The 26,872-nt window shown below is 39.8% G+C and overlaps 1 protein-coding gene across 1 annotated transcript in view; it reads right to left on the bottom strand.

Moving 5' to 3' along the window:
• The window catches only part of LOC144791849 (putative cation-transporting ATPase 13A4), a 652,319-nt gene that overhangs the window by 85,311 nt on the left and 540,136 nt on the right, over positions 1-26,872 (bottom strand). The window contains exon 26 of the mRNA XM_078666632.1: positions 2,620-2,794. Within this exon, the coding sequence (XP_078522758.1) occupies positions 2,620-2,794 (175 nt within the window). The remainder of the gene's footprint in view (positions 1-2,619; positions 2,795-26,872) is intronic.

Raw genomic sequence — 26,872 nt, forward strand, 5'->3', positions numbered from 1 at the left:
GCTTCTTTCAGGCCGCAAGCTAACAGGATGGTGGAGAGAGTAAATCATTTGATAATGGATAATTTGTAGTTGTCATTGGCCAATTGGTTGCATTGGAGGAAGGAGTTGAGGAAGTTAGTGAAGGCACATGGAACCATCCCCCATTCTGTGACTGGAATGTCCACCTTTGTTTCTTTAAAAGGAAGAGAACAAGGTAGGAAGGAGAATCCTGCTTGGTTAGATGACAAAAATTGAATGTGGGTAGATCATGAGGTAATAAAATCAGAAGTTACAGGGAAACAGAAATGTGAGGAGGAATGCTATAATGTGAAAAAAGAATTAAGAGAACCTCACATTGAAGTGGATGACTGGGTTGTGACGAAAAAAGGTGGGATAGTGAGGAAAGGTGACAGTAAATTTTCTAGCCCACTTAAGGTTACTAAGATGAGACGACGGAATTTGTTTGAATTGGAAAATGGTTCTGTGTGGTCAGTTATCAGAAAGAAGGAGACCTCCAAAATGAATTATCTTGCACTTTTCTTTTCTGTTAGTTTCTTTATGTATGTACATATTTTACGCTTTACACTAATGGATTGGGTCAAGCCTTGGTGGATCAGTGCCAGGACCTGGGGAAAATTGATAATCACCCTATACCCGCCCTTCTGTATGTGGATGATGCTGTACTGATGGCTCGAACACAACTGGGTCTTCAAAGGGTGCTGACAAGTTTCACTATGCATGTGCAAAATCTGGGTCTTAGAGTTAATATTTAAAACATTTTTACAATAAGGTTGAATTTACTGGGGCATTCCCTTATTTAGGTATTCTCTTTGACCAAAAGAGTATATGGGCCCAGGCAGTTAAAGCTTAGAAGCTATTATTCTTGAAAGCCAAGGCTGTGCTAGCTAACTTTGCAAGGAAACTGTGGCATAGGATTTGGACCTCTATAAAAAACAATTTTAACCGGGACAATATAAAGGATAGTCTCAAGCTTCAGCGGGCCTTTAATATCCCATGGCTAAAATATATTATAGATTTTTATGAATGACCTTGGGGACCCAGAATATTATGAAGACCCTGGGTTCATAATTTCAGTTACCAGAAGAGATTTTTAAGAAACTGTATGACGCTTATAGTGGCAAATAGATTTTCTGTAGAAATATTGAGACCAACGGTACAGTCCAACCTAATGTCATTGACCACTTACGGTATCCAGCCGTACTTTAAAAACACTCTAGGTGGACATGACTCACTTTAGACTTGGGATTTACTATGGATTAATACTTTTCTCACTATAAATGATTGGTCTGAAAGATTGAGTATTTGCCCATGCAATGATATGTCTTAGCAATCGACAATGCATGTGTTATGTTGTAAATTTTATGAAATACAAAGAAGGAAGGGATATTACCAATATTAAGGTTACTTGATTTAAGATAATGTCATTCTGCAGTTTTACTATTTCAATTTTTAGATAATGAATATTTTATGAGGTCGATAGAATCCTTTTGTAAAAATGTTATCAAATGTAGAAAAACTATTTTAATATGAAAGTGTTGAAAATGCGCAAACAAAGTCGTATATTTTAGTAATGATTCTCAATAATGCATCTAACTATGAAAATATTACGCGATTTTATTGTATATTCTTTTATGAATTTCATGTAAGAAATCAAATAAAGCTTTATTAATTGATTGATAGTATGTACATATTTATTTTGGATCGGTATTGCCAAGTTATTTTAGAATGTAGTTGAGTTAAATGTTTCTGTTATTTTATTGTCTACTTTTTACTTTCTTTGTTGTTTTGCCCTTTTTAGGGGGATATATGTTGAGATGATGATGTAATCTGGAGCATGGAATGGATGAGTAGAACCAAGGATGGAATGATGGGCTATGTAAAATGATCAGAACTGAATAGGGAGCTGCAGTGTGTGCAGCTGGATATGCTGGGCACAATTTGTTTACACTAAACCCACTTGAAGAATACATTGGCTGGTGTTATTCTTACACTTTCTGGGCCTTGTAGACATGTTTTGTTTCAATTGACAATTCGACCCACACCCCGGAAGCAATAATTTATGAAACAATTGAGGACTGGACACAGTGTCCATTATTATATGGAGTGAGATGGCGTCCCTAGTTGTGGTAAATTAAAAGTCCAAGGAGCCAGGTGTATAAATTAGGTTGGATTTATTAAAGCTTAGTTTCAGGTTAAGTTCATTAGTAGAAGATAGATAGATAGATGGAATAAACCCACCAGGAGCGACCTCCCTGTCACTCAGCCTGCCTGCCTTCAACTGACACTCCACACACAAGCCAGGCACTCAGACATTCCATGAGGTCATCAGGCATTCTAACACTCACACCAGCTGAGCAGCAGGGAAGACACAGCTAGAGCAAGTAAATACATAAGTCAATTATAACACTAGTGTATCTCTCGGCTCTCATCCCAAAAAAGTATTGTCACTACTTCATCTTTAGTAGAGTGACAATCAGTGTGACAGTTTTCATTTACAGTGCAGTGGAATAGAAAAACTGCAGCAGCAAACAATAAATACAAGCTATTACATTAAAAACGGAACATAATTCTGTAATCCCTGAATCAAATATAACAAATCACACCAGAGTTGTTGTTTACCTATGGATATTTGTTGCATTATACCATGGTTGCTGTAGAACTGATGCATAGCCAAGGATCTGTATGACGAAGGCAAAAAGCGTGTGCAGACATATCGACACGACAAAAGGGGGTGACATCAGTCGGTTCATTGGTCTGTATGGAGATAACTTTGGGTTGGCACCATTCAGACTTACTGAAAGAAAAGTAACATGCATGAATGAACTGCACTTTGATCCAAACAAATCCACTGTCACAGTAATTGCTTCCTAATATTCTCCCCATTTAAACAAGCTTTGGCATGTAAAAAATTGTTGCCTCTGACTTTCTGACTAGGTATGAGAATTTTTTATTTTTTTATTAAAGAGACGAAAAATTGCATATTGAATTATTAGCATTGTGATACAGCACACGTGATCGTGATGTGACACTGCACACGTATAAAACCCATTGTGTCTATTTACATGCAACCCAGTGATAAACCCAACATTCATAAAATTAGACACAAACCTAAAGACAGTGAAAGATTGGCTATCCCCAAGTAGCATATTTAAATTTTGAGTGAGACCACAGTAAAACTATGCAGAAATGCACCCATGGCATAAAAGGTAAATAATAACCCTGGGCAGTAGTATAGATGGACACCGTCCACATGTGTGATTTTAAAACCATTACATCAGGCCTCCACTGCAGCCCTGAACTGCTGTGAACTAAGTTGCAGCAGACATGCATCAAAGGATGCTACTTTCTAACATGAGTAAAGGCCTACATATAACATTAGCTAAGTCATCTATACAAAGTCCACCGTATCTGGATGAAGATTTGTAATATAGCTTATGTTGAATATATGTATTGTCAAATATCTACAGCAATAGGATAAACACATTTTTTATGTGTCTTTATTACTCTATGGTAGTTCTTTTGTATAGTAAAAACCCACTTGCCAATAAAAGTAATCATTTACATGAATCGGGTTAGGAAATATTTACAGTAATAATCAGCAGGTTGTTTAAATTTTGTAAAACAATGTATTCAGTGTAATGTAATTCCAAATTATAATACTGTGGTAACTATAGATTTTTACTTTAAGTTCTGGTCAAGCTCCTCCTTCCCTAGTAGCAGTAATTAGCTCTTTAAGGAAGTGTGGAATAACTTTGCTGTAAGAAAAACAAATGTTTCTCTTACTGTCAGGAGAGCAATAATTTATTTCTGGAATTCTACTGATAGTTACCAGAGAATATGGGAGAGGAAACATCAAATGTTATCAAAGTGACTAGAAGGTGGCTTAAATATTTGTCATGCAAATAGTAAAATGGATCCCACTCACAAGTCCTTAATGGTAGTCAGTTGCCAGTCACATTGTCTCCATCCTTGAAAAGAGGGGGCCTGGATGAAGAAATATCTGGGGCTGGCTTTCAAAGAGAGATCACTCATTTGAATAATACAGAGAGACCACCAGGCAATGTTTCCCCAAGAAAAGTAAGTGCAGCAAACCAATGCTAGTTTAGCAATTCATAACTTCATTAGTATTAGATTAAGAGTTATCACCAATCGAGGGCTAAAGACCTCTTGGTGTGGACTAGAGGATATGGGTACCGCCAGCACCTCAAAACACAATTGAACTTGTAAGAAGAATATAAGGGTAAAAACCAGTTGGTGTGTATGCTCTGGAAAGGACTAGTTAATTCTTCTTTCTCTGGTACATAACCTTTGGAAATGTTGCTAATGGTCAAACCAGTTATTCTTGAAAAAGGAAGGGCATCTGTGAGGAAGAACTAGCAAACCTACTGCACTAGGAACTGTCCTGGACACCCTTTCAGGACAATGTGTTTGAGCCTCCTGGCCACTGAGGAATGTGGACTCTTATGCTAGAGGGTTTCCTCACCTGTCAGTTGATCTTAGGAATGAAGCGGAAGAAATATCCAACATCTGAAAACATTGGTACATCTGAATGGAGCCGAAAGCAGATTGAAAGTACTCTAATTTCACTTTGTATTTGTGCAAGAGTATCCTCATAAGTTTGAGGGAACACTGGAAGTATTTTAGACTGCCAGCCTGAGAGTTAATTGGCCCTGCCGCTGTGGTATACCATATATTCAGGGCTGATAAATCAAATGCTGCTAGTGGCACTTATTGCACAATCGACTTAAGGAGTCCCTTCAAATCCTACCCCAGGTCTCCCACTGTAGCCTGTATGCAGAGTTACACTACTAATTCGACTTGGCAAAATAAAACTTTTACCAGGCCTAAAACATCCTTTGTATTACATATAACTCCCTCCGAAAGGAGGCCCAAAACAGTCTATAGGGAAGGGTGCATTATATTTAAAATGCTGGATGTGCACTTTTAAGTTTTACATGTCATGGTATGGAAAAACACACAAACTAATGTTTCACTAATGTAAGGCTTACCTCTCCCATAGGATAACATTGGGATCCCTTATTATATTTAATAAGATGTACTTTTGTTTGGGATGAGGTAGAAATACCGTCTTTGGTGTCTAAGGAATTATAATTTAAAATACATCCTCTTTACTGGTAAAGCTGGATAACAAGTCACAATTCAGGAAATTTCATTTAAATTCCTGTCCTAACCATCTGGTGCCTGAAGCCTATTTTCTGGGTCACATGACTAGGTTTATTTGGTAATTGGCATTTGTGTATTCTTCCCAGACAGCAACACACTAAAGGGGCTGGGCATTGGCATGGTGGGGGAAACTGTGCACAGCCATACTTGCACTTCAAAAACTCTGTTTCCGCTTACACACAAAGAACTTCAATCTAGCTTATTGTGCCCCTAGACATCCTGGAAACAGGGTAGGAAGGCAAGAGATTCAAACACTTCAATGGGAAGAAAACTCCAGAATTTTCTTCCACTTAAGTGCTGGTGATGGAGCGAGATTTAGAATTAATTTTATTTCAACTCGCGAAGTCACACTTCCATAATGAAAAATAACTCTATTAACGTTTTGTGCTGTGTTTATATTAATTCAACCTAGATTAAAGTTGCATTTCATGAAGATACACGTGGGACATTAACATGTGTGCTCATAAACGTGCGTTATTGTTGCATCTTTTTGTTTGTGCAAATTAATAAATTAATTTTGTCTATTTGTCACGTTATAACTAATTGCGGCTGTTTTAAAAGTGGCATGTGCTTATTTTGCTTCCCTTGTCTATATGACGTCATTCTATTCTCTATAGGTGCATAAAGAATTTCGATGGATTTAAGAAGACTGGTAGATATAAATGCTGCTTTATTTGTTCGCTTCAGCTAGGTAATTTAGACTAACGGGTTAATCATTAGCAATGGTGGGTGGCAACAGAATAAATTATATTTCTCGCATTAATTATTCTTTTGTGTTTGTTTATATACTAGTTGACGATAAATTGACTGCTTTGGGATTAGTTTTACTTGAGTTTGCTAAAAATTTCTGCACGGAGCAAGAGAGTCCTTACAAAGAAAAACTTCCTTTACGGTGGCAACATTTGGAAAGCGTGGTGTGTTTCTGACAGTTTCCTAGTCGGACAAGGCCAAGGTCAGGAACCGGCAGGAGGAACATTTGATAACTTTGCATCCGAGGAAGCAAAATGACATGATGACAATTTTATGCAAGAAAATGTTGCAACCTGAGGAAGCCTCGTTGTTCGAATGTTAGAGACAATGGGCTCTAAGAAAGTGACGGAACTGATATTTTGAAAAATGAGGTGACAAGTCGCCTGTCATTTCTAATCCAATGGGACTCCGAGTTTGCAGAAAAGAATTACTTTTACTAAGATTAGCTTAGCGTAGAAAGGTATAAAAACCCATTCCCCGTGGAAGGGTTATGCTCGCTGCTGTTTTGCTGACCTTTGAATGAGGGTGCCGTGCATGACGAACTTTCCTTGGAGCAAGTAAGAGACCTCAAAGACTTAATGCTTATATTCTTCATTTATTTAGTTTAGTTAGGGACTTAGATTTTGAAAAATGCAATTCTGATATATTCATTTACAAATAATAATTTTCATGTTTCATAAAACTATCACAAATCAATTGCAATAAATTTAATAAAATGCTAAAAATAAAACTTTACTATATTTTCCAAACAAATAACTAATAAAATCTTGCTTTGGAAAACAAGCTGGTCTTGTTATTTCATAAGTTTTACGTTACCATTAGTTAGATTTATCGCCATAAGTGGCTTAATAAATAGTGAGGTTTATTGGTTATGATGAATTTACTTTATCACGGTTGTATATAAATGTATATATTTTGTGAATAGGTTTATTAGGCCACCTGATTCAGTTGGTCAAATTATGTCATGTATGATTTATGGGCCTTGTGTTTGATTTATGAATTATAGTATATATTATGGAGTTAGGTAGCGTAGCTTATGACATATTTCCTATAGGCCGCTGCATCAATTTCCTTGGTAGCAGACTTGATGGTTACTATGGTAACCAATATACTATATGGTAATTACATAGGATCGATGTCTAACATATGTTGAGTTCGTTCTCGTGCTATATGTAAGGTTTTTTCCAGCAGTGTGAAAATTCCTTGTTGTACCTGTACAAAATAGTGTGATGAGAAGGTAGTCACACAGCACATTTGATCGGTTTCAGAATAGTGGTATCGACGTGTATCACAAGTGTTGTCGCCGTGCAACACAAGTTAGGGTTAGGTGTGAATGTATGCATAGTGAGGATTATCTAAGAAATTTGAGCAGCATGAGTATAGGGACAATGAGCCTGTTGTAAAACTCACTGTGATAAGAGTAATAGTATATATTCGAGCTTGAGTGAAGGGTAAGATTAGCTAGTGTTACGGAACATCCTGGCAATATTTTACGATCATTTCCACTAAAGCGGATTTGATTTGAAAAATGAGTTATTATTTTAAACATGTTGAGAAAAAGCCCACAATGCTTCAGAAACTTAAAATTTTTATTTCACCAGACAAGAAAATAAAAACGTGAGGTGGTAAATTACTTCATAAATACAAAACGCCTGCAGCGTATATGGAAGGTGAATATGGATATCATACTGTTTTGTGGTTTGAAGTCTGGAAACATTACACTAAAGACGATGGTGTTTTGGCTTGGCCAGATGATGGTTCATTTAATGTAAAAATATTAAGAAATTTGAGAGAAAAAATTAACGCTCTTGTTCCAAAACCAAGACCAACTCAATTCGAAGCTTTAGTTGAATGGGAGGATGAGATGTTTCAATTACAAAGAGAAGCGAGTGGTATTAAAAGACCTCTGAAAATACCAAGCTATAGACGAGAAACGCAAGAAGATAGAATGCGAATGTGGAGACATGTGTGATGGTCTCTATTTAATTAGGGAAATGGTTTTAGGGTCTCCAGGTGAAAAAAGAACTGAAAAGAAAAATAATGTTGTCTCTGAAGATGCAGTTTTAGAAGAAATTTTTACTTCTAATAAAAGAAATGAGCCATTGAGACCTCCTCGATCATGGTCTACTCCGATGGTTTCTACTGAAACTAGACCAAGTGCACCTCCGATTGATGAATCATCTAAATTGTACCCAAATATTTCTGATTCTTTTGAAACTCCAGAAAAGTTAGAGACAAGAATAAATCCTGATGCTTATATTGGAAATAGACATTTTACAATAAATCCAAGAGAAAGAGAAGCTCCTAGAAATTTGATGAGAACTGACAGAAATGAGGAAATTGTAAATACTTCAGAATATTTACGATCAAAAGAAGAATTAATTCGGCAAATAACAAAAAGCATGGAAGCATGGAAGCAGTGACCGTTCCTGTAACGATTGGTCCTGTTCAGCCTGTATTTGAACAAAAAGAGAATGACAAGGCAGATTTAACAATTCCTTTAAATGCAGAAATTCAAAAAGCTACTGAAAAGTTTTATTCAGATTTATCTGAAACTAATCGCGAGAAAACAAGAATGCCTGATTTGACTTTCAATGAAGGTTCTTTTAACAAATCACCGATGGGTGCAGAATCAGATGCTGAGACTTCTGAAAGAAGAGAATCAAATTCAAAACTTGATGTTGCAAAATTAAAAGCAAATTTGGAAGAATTAATAATTGGCACTATTGGTTCTGACAGTCTAAAGTTTTATCGTGATGATGAACTCCTGTTCATCTGCAAGAGTATTCAGTGGAAAACAAAAAATTAATATGATCAGTTGGAGGAACTGGCAGCAGAACTTGAATTTGATTTGAGCAAACAAAAGAATTTTGGAAAACATTATAGATTAGATTTTACAGAAAAAGACATTGAGAACTTGAATTCAATGGGAAGAATAATGCACATAAAGGATTTTGATTGTTTACATCAAAAAGTTAGGAGAATTGAGCAAATGGAGAGTAAAATGGACAAGAAAGAAGGATGATGAAAAACTGGAGAAATTGTCCAAACAGTTTCCAATGAGAGAAATTGCAGGTGGAGGTTATGTTCATGCCCCTTGGTCGAGACAGGATATTCTACTATTCACAAATGATTTCCCAAGATTGAGAGAAAAGCCTGTTGAATGGTATCGACAGGTAGACAGGTTCATCAAGGTCTCAAAAGTTCTGTGGATTGATCTGGATGGATTTTTTGACATTGTTGTCCCATCAGATCTCTGGACAGAATGCAAACTTGCTATAGGTTGGCCAAAAGAGGAACCGGAGCGAATTAAAGAAACAGGTGCTCCAGCTCCTGGACATTGGAAAAGTGATTGTAAACACACACCCAGAAATTTTAAAAATCCATTGTTAAACCCACAGATGCAGAATGATGTTGATCTGCAGCAACAGCTACAGTTACAGCATAAACTGAATGACCTGAGTCTTCAGCGACAGCTACAGCATCAGTTGATTCAGCAGCTGAATCAAATTCCTCAACCTCCCTTTCGAAATTCTGGGGGAAGTCAAAAATATAATCCAGGTGTGGGATTTGAAGGAGATGATCAGGTAATAAGGACACAAAGACAAATTGTGCAAAATGCTTTAGGACAGTTTTTGTTAACAGAAAATCAAGGAAGTGATTCTGACGATTACTTCTGACGGTGCCCGAGAGAGGGGGAAGAGTGTGTGATTGGAGCCACTCTTGAGGTTGACCAGTCTGGTCCATTTGTAAATGGGAAAGTTAATGATATAGACATCACTTTTCTTGTGGACACTGGTGGTACCCGTTCTACTGTTAGATCAGTGGAAATTAAAAACCTACCTCTCTCTGGGGAAACGATCCAAGTAGTCGGAGTAAGTAATCAACAAATTAAAACGAATCTAACTGATCCAGTACAGGTTGAAATTGGCAAATTTAAAGACAAACATAGATTTGTAGTTTGTAACAGCAGTCCAGTAAATTTGTTAGGGAGAGATATATTGTGCAAGATGAATTGTAGAATATATTGTTCTCCTGAGGGAGTTGAATTACAAACAATGGAAGAAGATGGTTTGTACAGAATGACAATGATGTTAGTGGAAACAGAAGAAACAAAATTGTTTTCTGCATTTGAAAAAGAAAATTTACCAGAAGAACTAAAAGAGACAGTCAAAACTGAGATTTGGGATTTGACTGGAAATGAAATGGGTCTGATGAAACATGTCGATCCAGTTAAAATTTCAGTAAAACAGGGAATAGAATTTCCAAACATTCCTCAGTACAAAATGAAAGCAGAAACAATTGAGGGTGTTATTCCTGTAATTGAAAAATTCATTAAACAGGGTGTTTTAAAAGAAATTGAGATCAGTCCTTGTAATTCACCAATTATGGGAATTAAAAAGTCAAATGGAACATACAGAATTGTTCAGGATTTGAGAAAGATTAATCAAATTGTCGTTCCATGTTGTCCAGTTGTTCCAAACCCAGCAGTCATTTTATACCAGATTCCACATGATGCTGAATGGTATACTGTCATTGATCTTTGCAATGCGTTCTTTACTGTTCCATTGCATCCAGAGAGCCAGGAAATCTTTGCTTTCAGGTTCCAATATAGGACCCTCGCATGGTGCAGAATTCCTCAAGGGTATACAGAGAGTCCTTCAATCTTTAATGAGTTGTTGAAGAGATCCTTAGAATATTTAAATTTACCTGGCAGATCGACATTAGTGCAGTACATTGACGACCTGTTAATCGCAGCAAAAACCAGAGAGAATTGTGTGACAGATACAATTACCCTTTTGAATCATCTAGCAGATGAGGGACATAAAGTGTCTCCTGCAAAGTTGCAGTTTTGTAAACAGGAAGTGAAATATCTTGGCCATAGAATTGCAAAAGGAATGAGACAGGTGACAATTGAAAGAATCAAGAAGATTCAAGCAATGCAACCTCCACGAACACAAAGACAGGTCAGAATGTTTCTAGGAATGGTTGGTTACTGTCGTCAATGGATAAGTGGATTTTCAGTAATTGCGAAACCACTGCAGAAATTGACAAAATCAGATGTAAAAGATCCAATTGTTCTTACTGAAACTGAGTTGGAAGCTTTTGAGAAATTAAAGAGAAGCCTGTGTGAAGCTCCAGCTCTAGGCATGCCAAATTATGAGAAAGATTTTGAGTTGTATTGCAGTGAAAGGGAAGGATGTGCATTGTCCGTACTAATTCAGAGGCATGGAAATCTGAGAAAACCTATTGCTTACTTCTCAGCAGTTCTTGATCCAGTTGCAAAAGCCTTACCAGGTTGCTTAAAAGCAGTTGCAGCAACAAGTGTTAGTCTTGAGCAGAGTGAAGGGATCATAATGGGATTTCCTGTCAAAGTCTATGTTCCCCATTCAGTTGAAATTCTCCTAACAAGGAGTAAAACTCAGCATTTGACGAGTAACAGATTAACAAAATATGAAAAGATTATTCTGGGAGCAGATAATGTTTCAATTGCAAGATGTGTGAATTTAAATCCTTCCACATTATTGCCTGATACTGAAATTATTGATGAAAATGATGTGGAGCATGAATGCTTGGATGTTATGGAATACTGTACCAAGCCAAGGCAAGACATTAAAGATGAACCTTTGCCTGAATCAGATTTTGTCTACTTTGTAGATGGCTCCTGTTTGAGATCAGAGGGAGGTGTTTTAAAAGCAGCATATTCAGTTTGTACAGTTGCAGATGTTGAAGAAGCATCATGTCTTGAAGGAATTCGTTCAGCACAGGTGGCTGAATTGATTGCTTTAATTCGTGCTTGTGAAATGGCAAAGGATTTGAGAGTTACCATAATAACTGACAGCCAGTATGGGTACGGAGTAGTACATGATTATGGACAGCTCTGGTCTCAGAGAGGCTATTTAACATCAGCAGGGTCACCAATTAAAAATGCAGTATTTATTAAAAGACTAATCGATGGCATACAGCTGCCAAAAGAAATTGCTGTCGTGAAGTGCGCAGCTCATAAGAAAGTTGAAGATTATATCACCAAAGGCAATAATTATGCAGATGAAACGGCAAAATATTGCGCAAGAACTGGTCGTGCACTAAATCGGGAAAAGAGTAAAGAAAATTATTCGAATTCATTGATGCTAACAACAGTGGTTGAAACATGGCAAGAAATCAGAGATTTGCAAAATGAAGCTGATGATGAGGAGAAAGACACATGGTTAAAGGCAGAATGTAGACCACGGGATGAGGATGGAGTTTGGACTTACAAAGATGGCAGAGTAGTTTTACCAAATTGCATGATTGCTGATATGGCCAGAATGTATCATGGTCCTGGTCATATTGGAAGAGATTCTATGATCAGACTTTTTAAAGAGACATGGTTTAATACCAAATTCAGAACAATTGCAGAGTCTTTTTGTCAAAGGTGTTTAACTTGCCAACAGATGAACCCAAACAGAAAATCAGTTGTAGGTACAGGAATTATAGGTCGGGAGGGTGGTCCTTTCACCAGATTACAAATGGATTTCATTGAAATGCCCTTACACAATTGTTTGAGATATGTTTTAGTGATTGTATGTTTGTTTTCAAGATGGGTAGAAGCATTTCCCACGCGTCATTGTGATTCAATTACAGTGGCAAAATTGCTTCTTCGAGAAATTATCCCGAGATACGGTTTCCCTGTCACCATTGAGAGTGATGGAGGGGTACATTTTGATAACAAACTTATGAAATTAATCTGTGAAGCATTACACATTGAGCAGAAAATACATTGTGCATACAGACCAGAGGCATCTGGAGTAGTTGAACAGATTAATGGAACAATCAAAAACAGGATTGGAAAAATGTGTCTAGATACAGGTGTATAGTGGACAGATGCTCTTCCACTTGTTTTGATGTCTTTGAGAAGTACACCTGATAAAAAGACAGGTCTAAGTCCTCATGAAATTCTTATGGGTAGAGTCATGAGACAAGCTTTTGTACCAGTGGGAAAATTGTTGAGCATTAATGACAGTGCTATTTTGGAATATTGCAAAAGACTGTCCGACTTAGTGACTTCTGTGTCTAATCAGGTGGGAACTGAAGTACAATCAAATGACAAAATACAGACACATGATCTGAGACCTGGGGATTGGGTCAGAACAAAAGTTCATCGAAGAAGAAATTGTCTAGTTCCAAGGTGGCAGAAACCTAGACAGATAATTCTGGTAACGACGAATGCAGTGAAGTGTAGAGGATTGAAAAGGTGGATACATCCCAGTCACACTATTCCAATGCCTACTCCTGAAAACTCTGATGAAGAGAGTGATACAACAGATGATTCAGATTCTGAAGTAGAAGGTGATGAAGTTCCAGATTCAGAAGATCGACAGAGAAGTCGACATCTGGAAAATGTGCCAGTGAATGGAGATTTGACTAGAAAAGATTTGGAAATCATTGAAATAGACTCTGAAAATGATGAAGATCTGTTAGAAAAGAAATCAACAGAAGAGTCTGTCAAGAAAGTAAATGGAATAAAGACAACTGAGAATTTTGAAGACAGAGAAGCTGAATCAATAGAAATTTCTGACCAGGAGAGTATCGAAAAGCAGAAAACAAACTCTGAAAGGAGGAACAGAAAACCAGAAACTGGGAAGTTGAAGGTAATTGAAGAAGAGAATGAAGATGGATTGCCAAGTACCAGTGATGGAAGACAAAGTATAGTTCCTAACGGAGTGAGACTGCCGATTAGAAAAGTTCCTGAGTCAAGAATCGAAATTTCTGACAGTGATTCTGGAGAAAGTGATGTTGATGGTCAAGAGGGAAGTGAGAGAAAAAGATCTTGGAAAACAGAAACAAACGTATCTGAACCGAAAAGAAAGATTTTGAGAAAAGAAGAGCTGTGGCCAAGTGAAAATGGAAGATTGAGAGTTAGGTTAATTAAAAGGTCAAAGGAGCAGGTGAACGAAATAACTAGTCAAGAAGATCCTGAAAAGAAAGCTGAAAAAGGGAGGAAAATAGAAGTAGTGACTAGAAAGACAAAAAGAGTTTTGAGACCTAATCAAATTCAAATTCAAATTCAAAAATCTTTATTTCGATCGTGAAAGATCATAAAAGATGTACAAATTATTTAGTCATTAAAAACGATAAAAAACATTATACAAATATACTATTTTTTAAAATGCCATTCTTGATAAAATAGTTATACAGCTGCTAATTTAATGATATTTTGGAGAGCCAAATGCAGGGGGAATAAGAGGAGAATGTTTCATACAATTGTGGGGTCCTCCATTATTTGTGCGCGTACTCGCCACATTGCAGTCAGAAATTTTGCCATTGCGAACACAGTTGGCTCAGATAGGTCTGTCTTTAGGACTCTGTAAGCCGGGGCGTATGTTCTGAATCCCAAATTTTTTAGAAGTGGCACCAGCCAGTAGCTCCTGATTCTAGTATAGGATTTACAGAACAATACCACATGCAAGTCACTCTCCAGTTTATATGCGCAGGCCGGACACGCCCCTGTGTCCAGTCGACCACCCCAGGACTTTGTGAAAGACATTAGGGGCAGAGTCCCGTACCTCCATTGCAAATAGATCTTCCGTGTGAACATCGGTAAGATGCCATCTAGTACACACTCATGGCTGTATGAGTCTTTTACCTTAATGAAGAGGTCGGTTAGAGACCCTTCCCGGGTATTGTCCAGTGTTTTTTGGAGCATAAAATTGTAAAATAAATTGGAAAGTGTTTTCCTAGAGATCCTTGTGGACGCATATTCCGGATCTGTCCATAGCTCTGGCACTCCGAGGGTCGTGAACATACTCCAGATGTACCTTAGCCAAGGTATTTTGGTGGCGTTGGGTAACTTTAGAAATTCCTGCATCTCATTTCTGTAGTTGACAAGATCCTGGCTACTCCATAGGCGGCGCCAATAGATCAAAGGTTTGAGGCCCAGTTCTTCAGTGATGGGTCGCAGTGCCAGGTCGAGTCTTAATGGGAGGAGTGGGGTGCTCGGGGGGAGGGAGACCAGTTTTCTAATACATTTATTTTCTATGGCCTGGATGGTGTGTGGCAGGGTGTGTCCCCAAAGCTCGCTCCCATAAATAACTCCCCCTCGGGCTTGAGCTTTATAAATATGGATAGCAGGTGCCAGTGGACGCAGTGGGGATTTCCTGGCAATTCTTGTGATGCCTCCCGCCCTCTGAGCTAGTTTTGTACTCGCTTTCGTTATATGGGCCGACCAGGTTAGGTTCTGGTTTAGGGTAATGCCCAGATAGTCTATTGTATAGACCTTTTCCAGAGATGTTGTACCCAGGTGGGGATTCATGAATTTTGTTTTTGAAGGGTTGATTTCAAGACCCCTTTCCTTACAAAAGCCCAAAAAACCATCCAATTCCCTCTGAAGCCCCATAGGTGATTTGGACAGCAGCAGGGTGTCGTCCGCAAACATGATCGCGGGCACCCTGCCGCCTTCAATTTTGGTGCATCAATATTGGGGATCCTGCTCAGGTGTGCTATCACCCCGTTCACAAAGAGGCAGAACAGGGTCGGTGCCAGTACACAACCCTGCCGTACCCCTCTGCGAACGGGAAACCTGTCAGTCAACCTGCCTTCTTTCCCACATCTAACTCGGGCATAATTGTCTTTGTGCAGTCTAATTAGGATTTGGAGGATTTCACCCGGGACGTCCAGCTCTACCAATACCTCCCACAGTTTGGCCCTAGGGACCAGATCGAAGGCGGCATGAAGGTCCACGAAGACCGCATAAAGTGTGCCGCCCTCGATCAGTACTGTCTTCCAGTAAATAATGTTTAATCGGAGTATTTGGTCGACTGTAGAGACTCCTTTTCTGAATCCTGCCTGCAGTGGGCTGAGGGTGTCAGTCTCCTCCAGCCAGGCTAGTAACCTGTTGAGTACCAGCCTGCCGAATAACTTCTGCGAGACGTCAATGAGGCTAATTGGGCGATAGTTGGCTGGGAGCAGGGGAGATCCCTTTTTAAATATCGGGACCACCTCCGCCCCAAGCCAAGTATCAGGTATTTCCATGCCCTCAAGAACCGCATTGAACATCAGCAGAAGATAAGGTGCCCAAATTCCTGGTTCCTGTTTAAATAAGTCTCCCGGCACCCCATCCAGGCCAGGTGCCTTTCCAGAGGATAACCCTGCTATCGCCATCCTCACCTCTTTCTCAGTGAAAGGGTCCAGTGCCTGATTATTTTTCATGTTATAGAATGGGGATTCCAGCCCTCCGACCTCCGAGGAATATAGAGACTGGTAATGATTTTGCCAGACGCTCGGGGCAATATTTGGTTCATTTGCCGAGGGAAGGTCTTCGGAAACATGATTGACTATGCGCCAAAATTTGCGGGAATGCCTCGTTGCTAATTGCTCCGAGAGATTTTCCCAGTGTTGGAGATCCCACTCTATCTTGGCGTTTGCCACGAGTGTCTTATACGCCCGCCTTCTACTACTGATCTCCTCCCTTGATCCTCCAGCTTTAATAGTTAGTAGAAGGTCGCGTTTGGCGTTTCGGCATGAGATATTAAACCAGGTGTCTTTGTGAGGTCCCCGGGTCCTGGAGGGTCCAATGCTAAAGAGGTCCAACTCCAGAGTTTTAATTAATTGCTCATGTAAGCTCAGGAGATGCTCTCTGTTTTCCTGCGTGCTTACTGGGACCCACGAGGCATATGCCTCAGTTAAGATTGGTGTAATCCTAGCATAGAGGATGGCTAACTTATCTTCTTTAGTGGACAGCTTTTCCCATCTTATCCTCCTTCTGTTGTTTTCTAGGAGGTGCCCTTCCAGGGGCTTTTGTTCATTCGATGCCCTGTCCTCAGTACGGGGAATGGCGTATTCCAATTCCAAGGCATTGTGGTCACTGTCTTCTCTGACTGTTACTCTAAAATCTATCACCCTTTTCCAAGCGGATAATTGTACCAGTAGGTAGTCTGATCTAGATTCCCTCTCAGTTTTATTATATGTGCATTTGCACGGGATGTCGGATTTGACACGACCGTTGCAAGCCCTAAGGCCGTAAGCGAGGGTGAGCATATTTATCTGCACGGCTAATGGTGTCCATGCTCTCGGAGGGGGGGCCTCTGTCGCGGGAACCTGCCAACTTGAATCCTCCTCTAGGGAGGGTCCATCAAGTAGGCCCGGTAATGGCTCAAAATGTGAATTAAAATCCCCACCCACTAGATATGATGTGCCCTCCTGAATAGCCTCCAGAAAAGAGGACAGTTCTTCAATGGTTTTTGAAGTACTAGATATGGGGGTTGGTCTGGAATAGACATTTATTATGAGTAATTTAAATGATCTAGGCCATTCAAGGAGGACAGCCAATATATCTTCTGAGTCTACATTTTGACGTGTAGCTAGGCAACCCAGATGCGATGACACCCAGATTGCCAGTCCCCCCGATGGACGACCTCTCCCTCCCCATCTTGCCGGTATAGAAAATATCTCAAAACCACGAGAGGTATACTCCTCCCTTGCCCAAGTCTCTTGGAAGAGGCAGACGGTTCTAGAGTCAATTAAATCAGCCCAGGGTTGAGAGTCTATTTTGTTCGCCAATCCAGCCACGTTCCATGACAGCAGTTTTAGTATACATGGAGCTTGCTGGCTATTTCTCCCCATGCCTAGATTTACCATTGGATTGGCGTACTCGTTTGGGGGCATCCCTCGTATAGGATCTTGTCCCCTGTGGGCGTCCACTGGTTCTGTTTCCATGTCTGCTCTCTGTGGGGGATATTCTGAGTTTATGCGGGACGGGGGTTCCCCCCCGGGGTTAATTTTGGGAAGTTCATGCACTCCTCCCCCGATGATGTTGGATGCGGCTTGCCCGGGTAGGTGGGGATATGCCTGTCCTTCAGAGTCGTACTGTCAATCCACCATTTCAAGACAATCGAAACGGTTGAATAATGGGAGAAATGGGGGCTGGTGGTATCTTGGGGGCAAGATTGCTCCTCGCTCCCGGCCACCCCTTCCCACCCCTCTTCTAGTGACAGTTTCCCAGCCCTGAGCATCGTCATGTGTCAGGGCATGGCCCGATGCCATTCGTATTTGGTTATAGGGATTCCTCCTCCCTCCTAGATTTCCCCCCCAATTTCCCAGTGGTTCATGTGAATATTCCCAATCAGAAATATAAATCTCATGAGTGGACGTATCTGATTATTCCTCCTGTTATTGAAATCAACAGCAGCAGTCAGGAGGAGATTGAGGAAAACAGTGACAACGATTGAAGTACTAACATATTAAAATTTTAGGGTTTTGTTTTTGGCTTAAGGCTGAAGAAATTGTGCTAGGTGACACAAGGTCGAAGAGATTTTGTTTAGTTGGAAATTAACTTGTGACATAAGGTCGAAGAAAAGTTGTTAGAGGGTTTTAAAAAAAACCAAAAAAAGATTTTAAAAAGGGGGGTGTATATTTTAGTTTAGAATTTAGGTAATTTTTTAAATTTTGTTTTTTTACTACTACTTAGCAAAGATGCCTTACGTTATGGAACGGAGTACTTCAAGATGTTCCATTTTCAAGAAATGTTGTAAGATGACTCTGGTGTGTGTGCTCATATTAATTCTGCTCTGGTTAGTTTTAGCTGTTGTTATTCCTTTTGAAATCAGTAAGGATTTGTACAAAGTCAACATGACAAGCAAAGCTTCAGTTAGTCAAGACAAACATAGTGCAACAGACAAAGCTAACAAAGTTATTGATCACAAACCTGAAATTCATCAGGATAAATCTGTTAGTGATTTTTCAAGCAATACATTCTCAAGGCTTTTAGGAGAATATGTTAAAGTAATTGGTGTTAAAGATTGCTACATCTGTGTAAAATTACCTGCCTCTGTTTCCGAGGGAGTGACATACAATATGCTTCCTCTTACATATGGTATGACCTGCAGTGTGATAGCTAGCTTGTTTTATCAAACTGGACGCTTAGAATATTACTATTCCAATTATGACGAGATTTTTGCTAATTTGAAAATTGACAATGCTTTGAATAAACATAAAAGAGCTAAACAGATGAGGGAATTCTTTTTAGTCACTAACGAACTAACCTATGAGTATGCTTACAAAAATAATTTAACATGTAAATTGAGAGTTGAGGAAAAATCTTTCCTGAATCTTGTCGAAGAGAGAAGGGCAATCTATAAGAGAAATGAAATAGTCAAACAGACTAAATCTAAATTTTGGCAAAAAGAGGATGAAAAGCTTAATGGCAAGACTTTTGATAATGTTGCAATTCACATTGACAAACCAATTAGTGGTAAGCTTTGCATTAGAAGGGATAATGCACTTTTTGATAATTACTTTGTAGGTGCTAGTAACTGTGAAGACACTTATCCAATCATGGGAGGTTGGGGATTCAAAGGTGGCAAAGATCCATTTTTTCCTAGGATTTACTTTATTTGTGGTGACAAGGCCTATTATAACCTACCAGACCATTGGTACGGGACATGTTTTGTTGGGCTTGTTTTCCCAAAGATGTTTCATGTTGGCAGAAATGCAGAAGGATTGTTCAAAATCAATAATCATGTAAATAGGTATAAAAGAGAAAGTTTCACAGAAATTTTGGGAGATATTTTTAAAGCAGTAATACCTTTAGTAGGTATAACCCTAAATGCAGGAAGAATCAGAAAATTATCCACGATTGTTGACAGATTGTCAACTGACACAGCAGATGGTTTCCAATTAGTGGATGTTGAGGTCATTGCAATTAGATCTATGGTGATGCAAAATCGCCTTGCTTTGGACATACTCCTGGCAAAAGAGGGAGGAGTCTGTGGTATTTTGCATGTCCAGCACTGCTGTACTTACATCCCTGATGAAAGTAAGAATATTGAGATGTATATCAAAAACATCACAGAAATGCATTCAGAAATAGCTCCCTTAGAAGAGGATGATTTTTCAGAACGACTTTCAAAAAGATTCCAAGCTATTAAAACCTGGTTTCAGGAAATTAGTGGTTCAGTTCTTGGCAAGATCCTAACACCTTTGTTTGTGATAATATTTGTGATAATTTTGACAAAAATCAGTTGCATGTTACACAAGAGAAAGAAACATATGAAGGAAAAGAAAAGAACTTATAAGATCAAAAAGGAACAAGAGAAGGAAATTGAATTACAAGAGTTATGAAAAGCTCAATATGACAGTTGCAAAGATTTTGCAGAAACACATTTTTAGAAATACTAATACAAATGAATTCGAATCATATTCGGTTAGTCAAATTTTTTTTTCAAATTTTGGGTGTGGTGTGGTGATTAGTTAATCACCAGATGAGGGAGTTGATGAAGCGAGATTTAGAATTAATTTTATTTCAACTCGCGAAGTCACACTTCCATAATGAAAAATAACTCTATTAACGTTTTGTGCTGTGTTTATATTAATTCAACCTAGATTAAAGTTGCATTTCATGAAGATACACGTGGGACATTAACATGTGTGCTCATAAACGTGCGTTATTGTTGCATCTTTTTGTTCGTGCTAAATAATAAATTAATTTTGTCTATTTGTCACGTTATAACTAATTACGTCTGTTTTAAAAGTTGCATGTGCTTATTTTGCTTCCCTTGTCTATATGACGTCATTCTATTCTCTATAGGTGCATAAAGAATTTCGATGGATTTAAGAAGACTGGTAGATCTAAATGCTGCTTTATTTGTTTGCTTCAGCTAGGTAATTTAGACTAACGGGTTAATCATTAGCAATGGTGGGTGGCAACAGAACAAATTATATTTCTCGCATTAATTATTCTTTTGTGTTTGTTTATATACTAGTTGACGATAAATTGACTGCTTTGGGCCTAGTTTTACTCGAGTTTGCTAAAAATTTCTGCACGGAGAAAGAGAGTCCTTACAAAGAAAAACTTCCTTTACGGTGGCAACATTTGGAAAGCGTGGTGTGTTTCTGACAGTTTCCTAGTCGGACAAGGCCAAGGTCAGGAACCGGCAGGAGGAACATTTGATAACTTTGCATCCGAGGAAGCAAAATGACATGATGACAATTTTATGCAAGAAAATGTTGCAACCTAAGGAAGCCTCGTTGTTCGAATGTTAGAGACAATGGACTCTAAGAAAGTGACGGAACTGATATTTTGAAAAATGAGGTGACAAGTCGCCTGTCATTTCTAATCCAATGGGACTCCGAGTTTGCAGAAAAGAATTACTTTTACTAAGATTAGCTTAGCGTAGAAAGGTATAAAAACCCATTCCCCGTGGAAGGGTTATGCTCGCTGCTGTTTTGCTGACCTTTGAATGAGGGTGCCGTGCATGACGAACTTTCCTTGGAGCACGTAAGAGACCTCAAAGACTTAACGCTTATATTCTTCATTTATTTAGTTTAGTTAGGGACTTAGATTTTGAAAAATGCAATTCTGATATATTCATTTACAAATAATAATTTTCATGTTTCATAAAACTATCACAAATCAATTGCAATAAATTTAATAAAATGCAAAAAAATAAAACTTTACTATATTTTCCAAACAAATAACTAATAAAATCTTGCTTTGGAAAACAAGCTGGTCTTGTTATTTCATACGTTTTAGGTTACCATTAGTTAGATTTTTCGCCATAAGTGGCTTAATAAATAGTGAGGTTTATTGGTTATGATGAATTTACTTTATCACGGTTGTATATAAATGTATATATTTTGTGAATAGGTTTATTAGGCCACCTGATTCAGTTGGTCAAATTATGTCATGTATGATGTATGGGCCTTGTGTTTGATTTATGAATTATAGTATATATTATGGAGTCAGGTAGCGTAGCTTATGACATATTTCCTATAGGCCGCTGGATCACTGGCACCAGGTATCAAAATAGGACCCTTATATCCACTCTTCAGTTCACCTCTGGACATTTAAAAAAAAGGCTCTCAGAGAACCACCTTGCTATCTGTGGCCTGTCATGTACTGCAGTCGTTTGCACTGCTGCACCACAAGGACATCCTTGTGGCGTGCGGTCTGCCCATGCCCTCAGAGGACGGCCCTGCCACCTGAGACCTGCTGATCTGCTTTCCTGTTTGAATCTAAGACATCCAGAGGGATTCCAAGAGCTAGCTGACTGGCCTGCTGATCAGAACTTAGGGGCAGAAATGGTTTCAACCATCTTGAGCCCACACCTAGACCCAGCCTGAGTGAGTCCTGATACATCAAGCAATGCCTTTCCAATCCTGGACCCATAGAAGTGGTGCTAAAGGAGCCCAGATAGCCCAAATCCTGGAGGTTTTCTGCTACAAAAGAGCCCTGAGAACAAAGAGGAGACTTGAGAGGTGCTTGCTGATCCATCCAAGGTGCATTGTTGGTAGGTCTTATTTTGCGGCAGCTTCTGCTACATTTTTCTCTGAAGCAGTACAACCTGTTAAATGGTTCCTTGCAGAAAGGGTATCCACCCTCCTGGAGCCCTTGTTGGATACAGCCTGCAGCTTCGTACTCGCCGGAGACTTTCATATTCCGTAAAAGAGACCAAGTCAGAGTGTACAAACTTCAATGTGACTTCTTCGAGTGGCTCCCTGATGATGATGCCTCCTCCTGGGATGCCACAAGCTGCCTTGCTCTGCTGAAATTTACCTTCTCAGACATTTTTAATAAAACTTCTTTGAAGCCCAAAAGTAGGCAGAGGCTGGGCCAAATCCACTTTGTTTATCCGAAGAGTGTTCATCGCAATCTGCCATAATTTTCAACTTTACCCCTGCCTAAAGCGAATAAATGTGAGCGTTTGGTGTTTTCATCTTTTAGATGATACTTTTTACTTTATACCTTACTAATTCATAACGCCGGATCTACTGATTGTTTTTTTGTCATTTTTGGTGTCAATTAAATTATTTAAATTTAATCTCTGTTTCTAAATTCTTATGTGATTTTTCTTGTCTGGAGTTTTCAGTTTATTACTTTTTAAGTGCTGCAAAAATCCTTTACTCAATGTCTCTAAATTGTGCCTGACTGTTTTTGTGCTAATCTACCAGAGGGTAAAGCATAGGTTAATTTAGTGACTTTTGTGGTTCACCCTGGCAATGATTGTGGCTGTTGCTTGAGTAGGGGTTCACCCACTCAAACAACAACCTAATTTCTCATAGTGACCTCTGTGGCTGCTTTTTAAAAAAAAATAACTAAAGCTAGCCTATATTGACATTTTCCCTATTCTCTGTCCTAGTAGTTTTGCTGTGTGCCAGGATGCCAAATGGCATCCCTGTTGAGCTGTCTATGTACATTCAATAAATAAATACATAAATAACGCCTTAGTTCCCAATAGATTTTTGGGCACTTACTTCAGAAATTAATGCTTCATGATCCCCTCAAACAATTTTAATAATGTTGTGGTTGATTAAATCATATACATGTCTCCATTTTTCTTAAATTAGTTTAGGATCAATATTATTTTCTTTTTTTCAAAGTTCTTTTGGTGCTGAATAAAACTGAATACACATTTCTCGTTCAGTATGACGGCTACTTTATGGAATTGCTATAACAGGTTAATCCCAGGTTTTCTAAATGAAAGATTTTACCACAAAACACAGTTTACTAACTTTGTGACAGTGATTCCATGTATCTTTCTCACCTCAGTTAATGATTCAGAAACTCACAATGACTTTCACATTACTTTGGTGATTGGTGACCACACTCTGTGAGGAATTCGGATAGAGGACTCCATTTCTGTAATGATGCATGTTAGTCTATATAATTGAATTCACCGAAGAGAGACAATGGCTTGCTTCTGCTAGCATCTGCATATTTTTATTTTATTTTATTTATTTATAAAGTTTTATATAGCGTGAACTAGATCCTGAGGGATATCAGAGCGCTTTACAATAGGATGGAAGGGAGGACATAATTATTGTCATCAAGTAGGGGTAAAAAAGCCAAGAAAAATGGATTATTCGAAGATTCCAGGACAATTGCACCAAGGACGGTAATAAAATGAAATCGGTATAAATGGGCAATGAAGGGGGTCACAATATACGGTAAAGAGGAGCAGTAAACAAATGATGGTACAATGGACATAGCAAACAGTGTCTTCGAGCAGATGAGCCTAGCCCAATTAGGGTAAGAATTTATTCATAAGGAATCTTTTGGCTTCCAATTTTAATGTTGTCGTTGAGGAGATTCTGCATACTTCTGATGGAAGAGAGTTCCATATCTTTGGGGCAGCGCCGTAGAAGGCTCTGTGACAAGTTTTCTTTTTGCTGAGGATGAGTGGTTTCAAGAGGAAAGTATTCTTGAGGCTCTTTCACCACAAGATAGTTCAAGTTTTTGCGCAAGGTATCTGGGAGTACTGAAGTGAAGGGCTTTGTGCACCAGAACAGCAATCTTTAACTGAATTTGTGCTTCGTAGGGCAACAATTTGAGAGATTTTAGAACTGGGGATATGTGCTCATTTCCTTTGGTGCCTGTAAGCAGTCTAGCCACTGTGTTCAGTGATGCCCTTAGTTGTGCCAGGGTGTATCTGGGAAGGCCACAGAGTGTAGCGCTGACGCAGTCAAGCCTCGGCAAGGCAAGCGCTTGGTCCACCTGCTTAAACTCATTTTGTGAAAGGAAAGGTTTGATATTTCTGAGAGTCCTCATCAATTGGTTTGCTCCCTTACACACCATGCTGATACGATTTTTCATATTTGCTTGTCCATGGTGACTCCGAACGATTGGGCTGAGTCTATGATGAAAGGAGTGCAGTTGAAGGCAGTGAGGTGACTCAGCCAACTGTCCAGCTTGGGGATGTGGTTGGAAGGGTAGATGAGCAGAAATTCCATTTTAGAGGTGGTGAGTAGGAGATGGTTCTCAGTTAACCAGTTTTGAGTAGACGCTAGGGTAGTGTTGAGTGAGATGATGTTTTCCGGGGAAGAGATTTTCAAATAGAGTCGCGTATCACATGCATACCTATGGAATAGAATGTTAGTGGAGTTTAATGAGTTAGCTAAAGCTTCCAAGAACTGGGTGAAGAGGATTGGAGATAGGGAGGACCCTTTGGGAACCCCCATTAGAACTGTAGAGGGCTGGGAGAGAGAGTGATTTGCCTTGACTCTTTGAGATCTGAGGTGAAGGAGGGACAAGAATCATTTTAGCACCGGACCAGAGAAGCCCATCCTATTTTTCAAAATGACAGTGAAGTTGTCATGATTAACCGTGTCGAATGTGGGGGAAAGGTCGAGGAGGATCAGGAGGCAAGATGCGTTTTGGTCAAGCATTTTTTTTTTTTATGTCATCCATAACGTCAGTGAGCGCCGGTGCTGTGCCCCTTTCGTAAGTTGGTAATTCGCTATGTGAGCAGAAAGTTGAGATTGTATGCATTTTTCTATGAGTTTCGCTAGGGTGGGGATGTTGGAGATAGGGCGGAAGTCTTTGAGATCAGCTTTGTCCGCGTTCGTTTCTTTTAGAATAGGAGATACCTGGGCTGCTTTTAGGCAATCAGGAGTCGTGCCTTGTGAAAGAGAAGCGTTTACAATCCTTATCCAGGGGGGGATGAGTACATTCTTGATTTTTTTGAAGATGGCAGGGGGCAATGGATCACTAAAGTGGTTGGATGGGTTGACATTCTGAAGGATCTTGTTGATGTCTTTTTCACTGAATGAGGTAAAGGTGCCCCATGAAGCATTGTTCTTGGTGATCAGGCTGGTAGATCTGTGCTTTTCAAAGTAGTCAAGGGGTGAAACAGCCCTGGGGGAAGGTAGTAGGGCCTTCTTAGAGATGAGGTCAATGGAGATGAATCTAGCTTTCTCAGTGAAGAAAGCAGCAAGCTTGTCGCAAGTGAGTGGGCTACCACCTGGGTCAGAGTGGTTTCGACCTACGACTGATTGCTGTTTGACCAATTCAAAAAGTGTCTTGGGGCAGTTTGCCGCTTGATCCAGTTGGTTCCTGCAATAGTCAGCCTTAGCGAGCTTAGTTTGTTTTTTGTAGAGGCTCCAAGCCTCTCTAAGGAGATTTAGTTGGTCCAGGGAGGGATTGGATCACCAGGAACATTCAACTGCCCTAAGGATGCGGCATTCCGTGTTTAAGTTGTCATTATACCAGGGTTTGGATATTTTTGTTGTGGCATTTTTTTGTTGGATTGGAGCAATGGCATCCTTGATGAGATGGTTGAATTGTAGGAGTCGGTGAGTGACTGCACCTCAACCAAGTCAGCTTGGGAAGTGAGGGCCGATTTACAATGGGCAGCAAGTTCATCGGAGTTCATTGATCAGAGATCTCTTTTCCATATCTTTGATTTAATTGGTTGAGCTTTCCTCATCGACACGTCCCTATTAATATAAAAGATTAAGACATGTAGATTGGGAGGAGGAGCTACGCTAGCAACCAGGATGGCCGCGTAAGCTCCCGGCTCCGCCGACCTCCGCCAGCAGCTCGAATATCCTGTCTTTAATCCTGACTTCACACCTGATTTCCTTGTTCGTGAAGTTTTCCTGCTTCTAAAGATACAATCCAGAGTTTTCTACCTCATCGGCTGACGAAGATACACCGTGTCTACGTTCCGGGCCTAACAACGTGTGGAAGCCGGGACCTCGATTTCTAGCCTATCCGGTCTGTGATTGATCAACATCGGCCGTGAGACCTGGACTGAGCCCGGTCTCCCGAAGTGTGCTGTGAATTGTTGATTTTTGGTGACGATCCTGTGATTGATCTCTACCGAGGACACACCTGCGTGTTCCACCGGCTGCCGTGGTGGGGGTCCGGTGCCCGAAGACATTGCTAAGCCCCCCGGGGTCGACGGGCTGGGGCCCTCGCCGGAGGTGACGGTGTGTTCTACGAGACGAAGAGCGCCCATTGTTCAACAACTGCTTTGCGTGGCCTGTTACCCCGGAGTAGCCGGCCTCCGGGGTTCAAGTCCGGCTCTGTCGCTTACTGAGAGGGGATGGAGCGGATGGAAGGCACGCCATCGCTGCGGGCCGTTGTGGCCGCCATTGGGGCGCTCCATTCGCACACTATCGCTGTGTTCCGGACACTGATTATGAAAGTGCACGGTATCCTTGGACCGGAGTGCGATTCTTC

Source organism: Lissotriton helveticus, chromosome 11, assembly GCF_964261635.1.
Source record: "Lissotriton helveticus chromosome 11, aLisHel1.1, whole genome shotgun sequence".
Classification (NCBI taxonomy): Eukaryota; Metazoa; Chordata; class Amphibia; order Caudata; family Salamandridae; genus Lissotriton; species Lissotriton helveticus.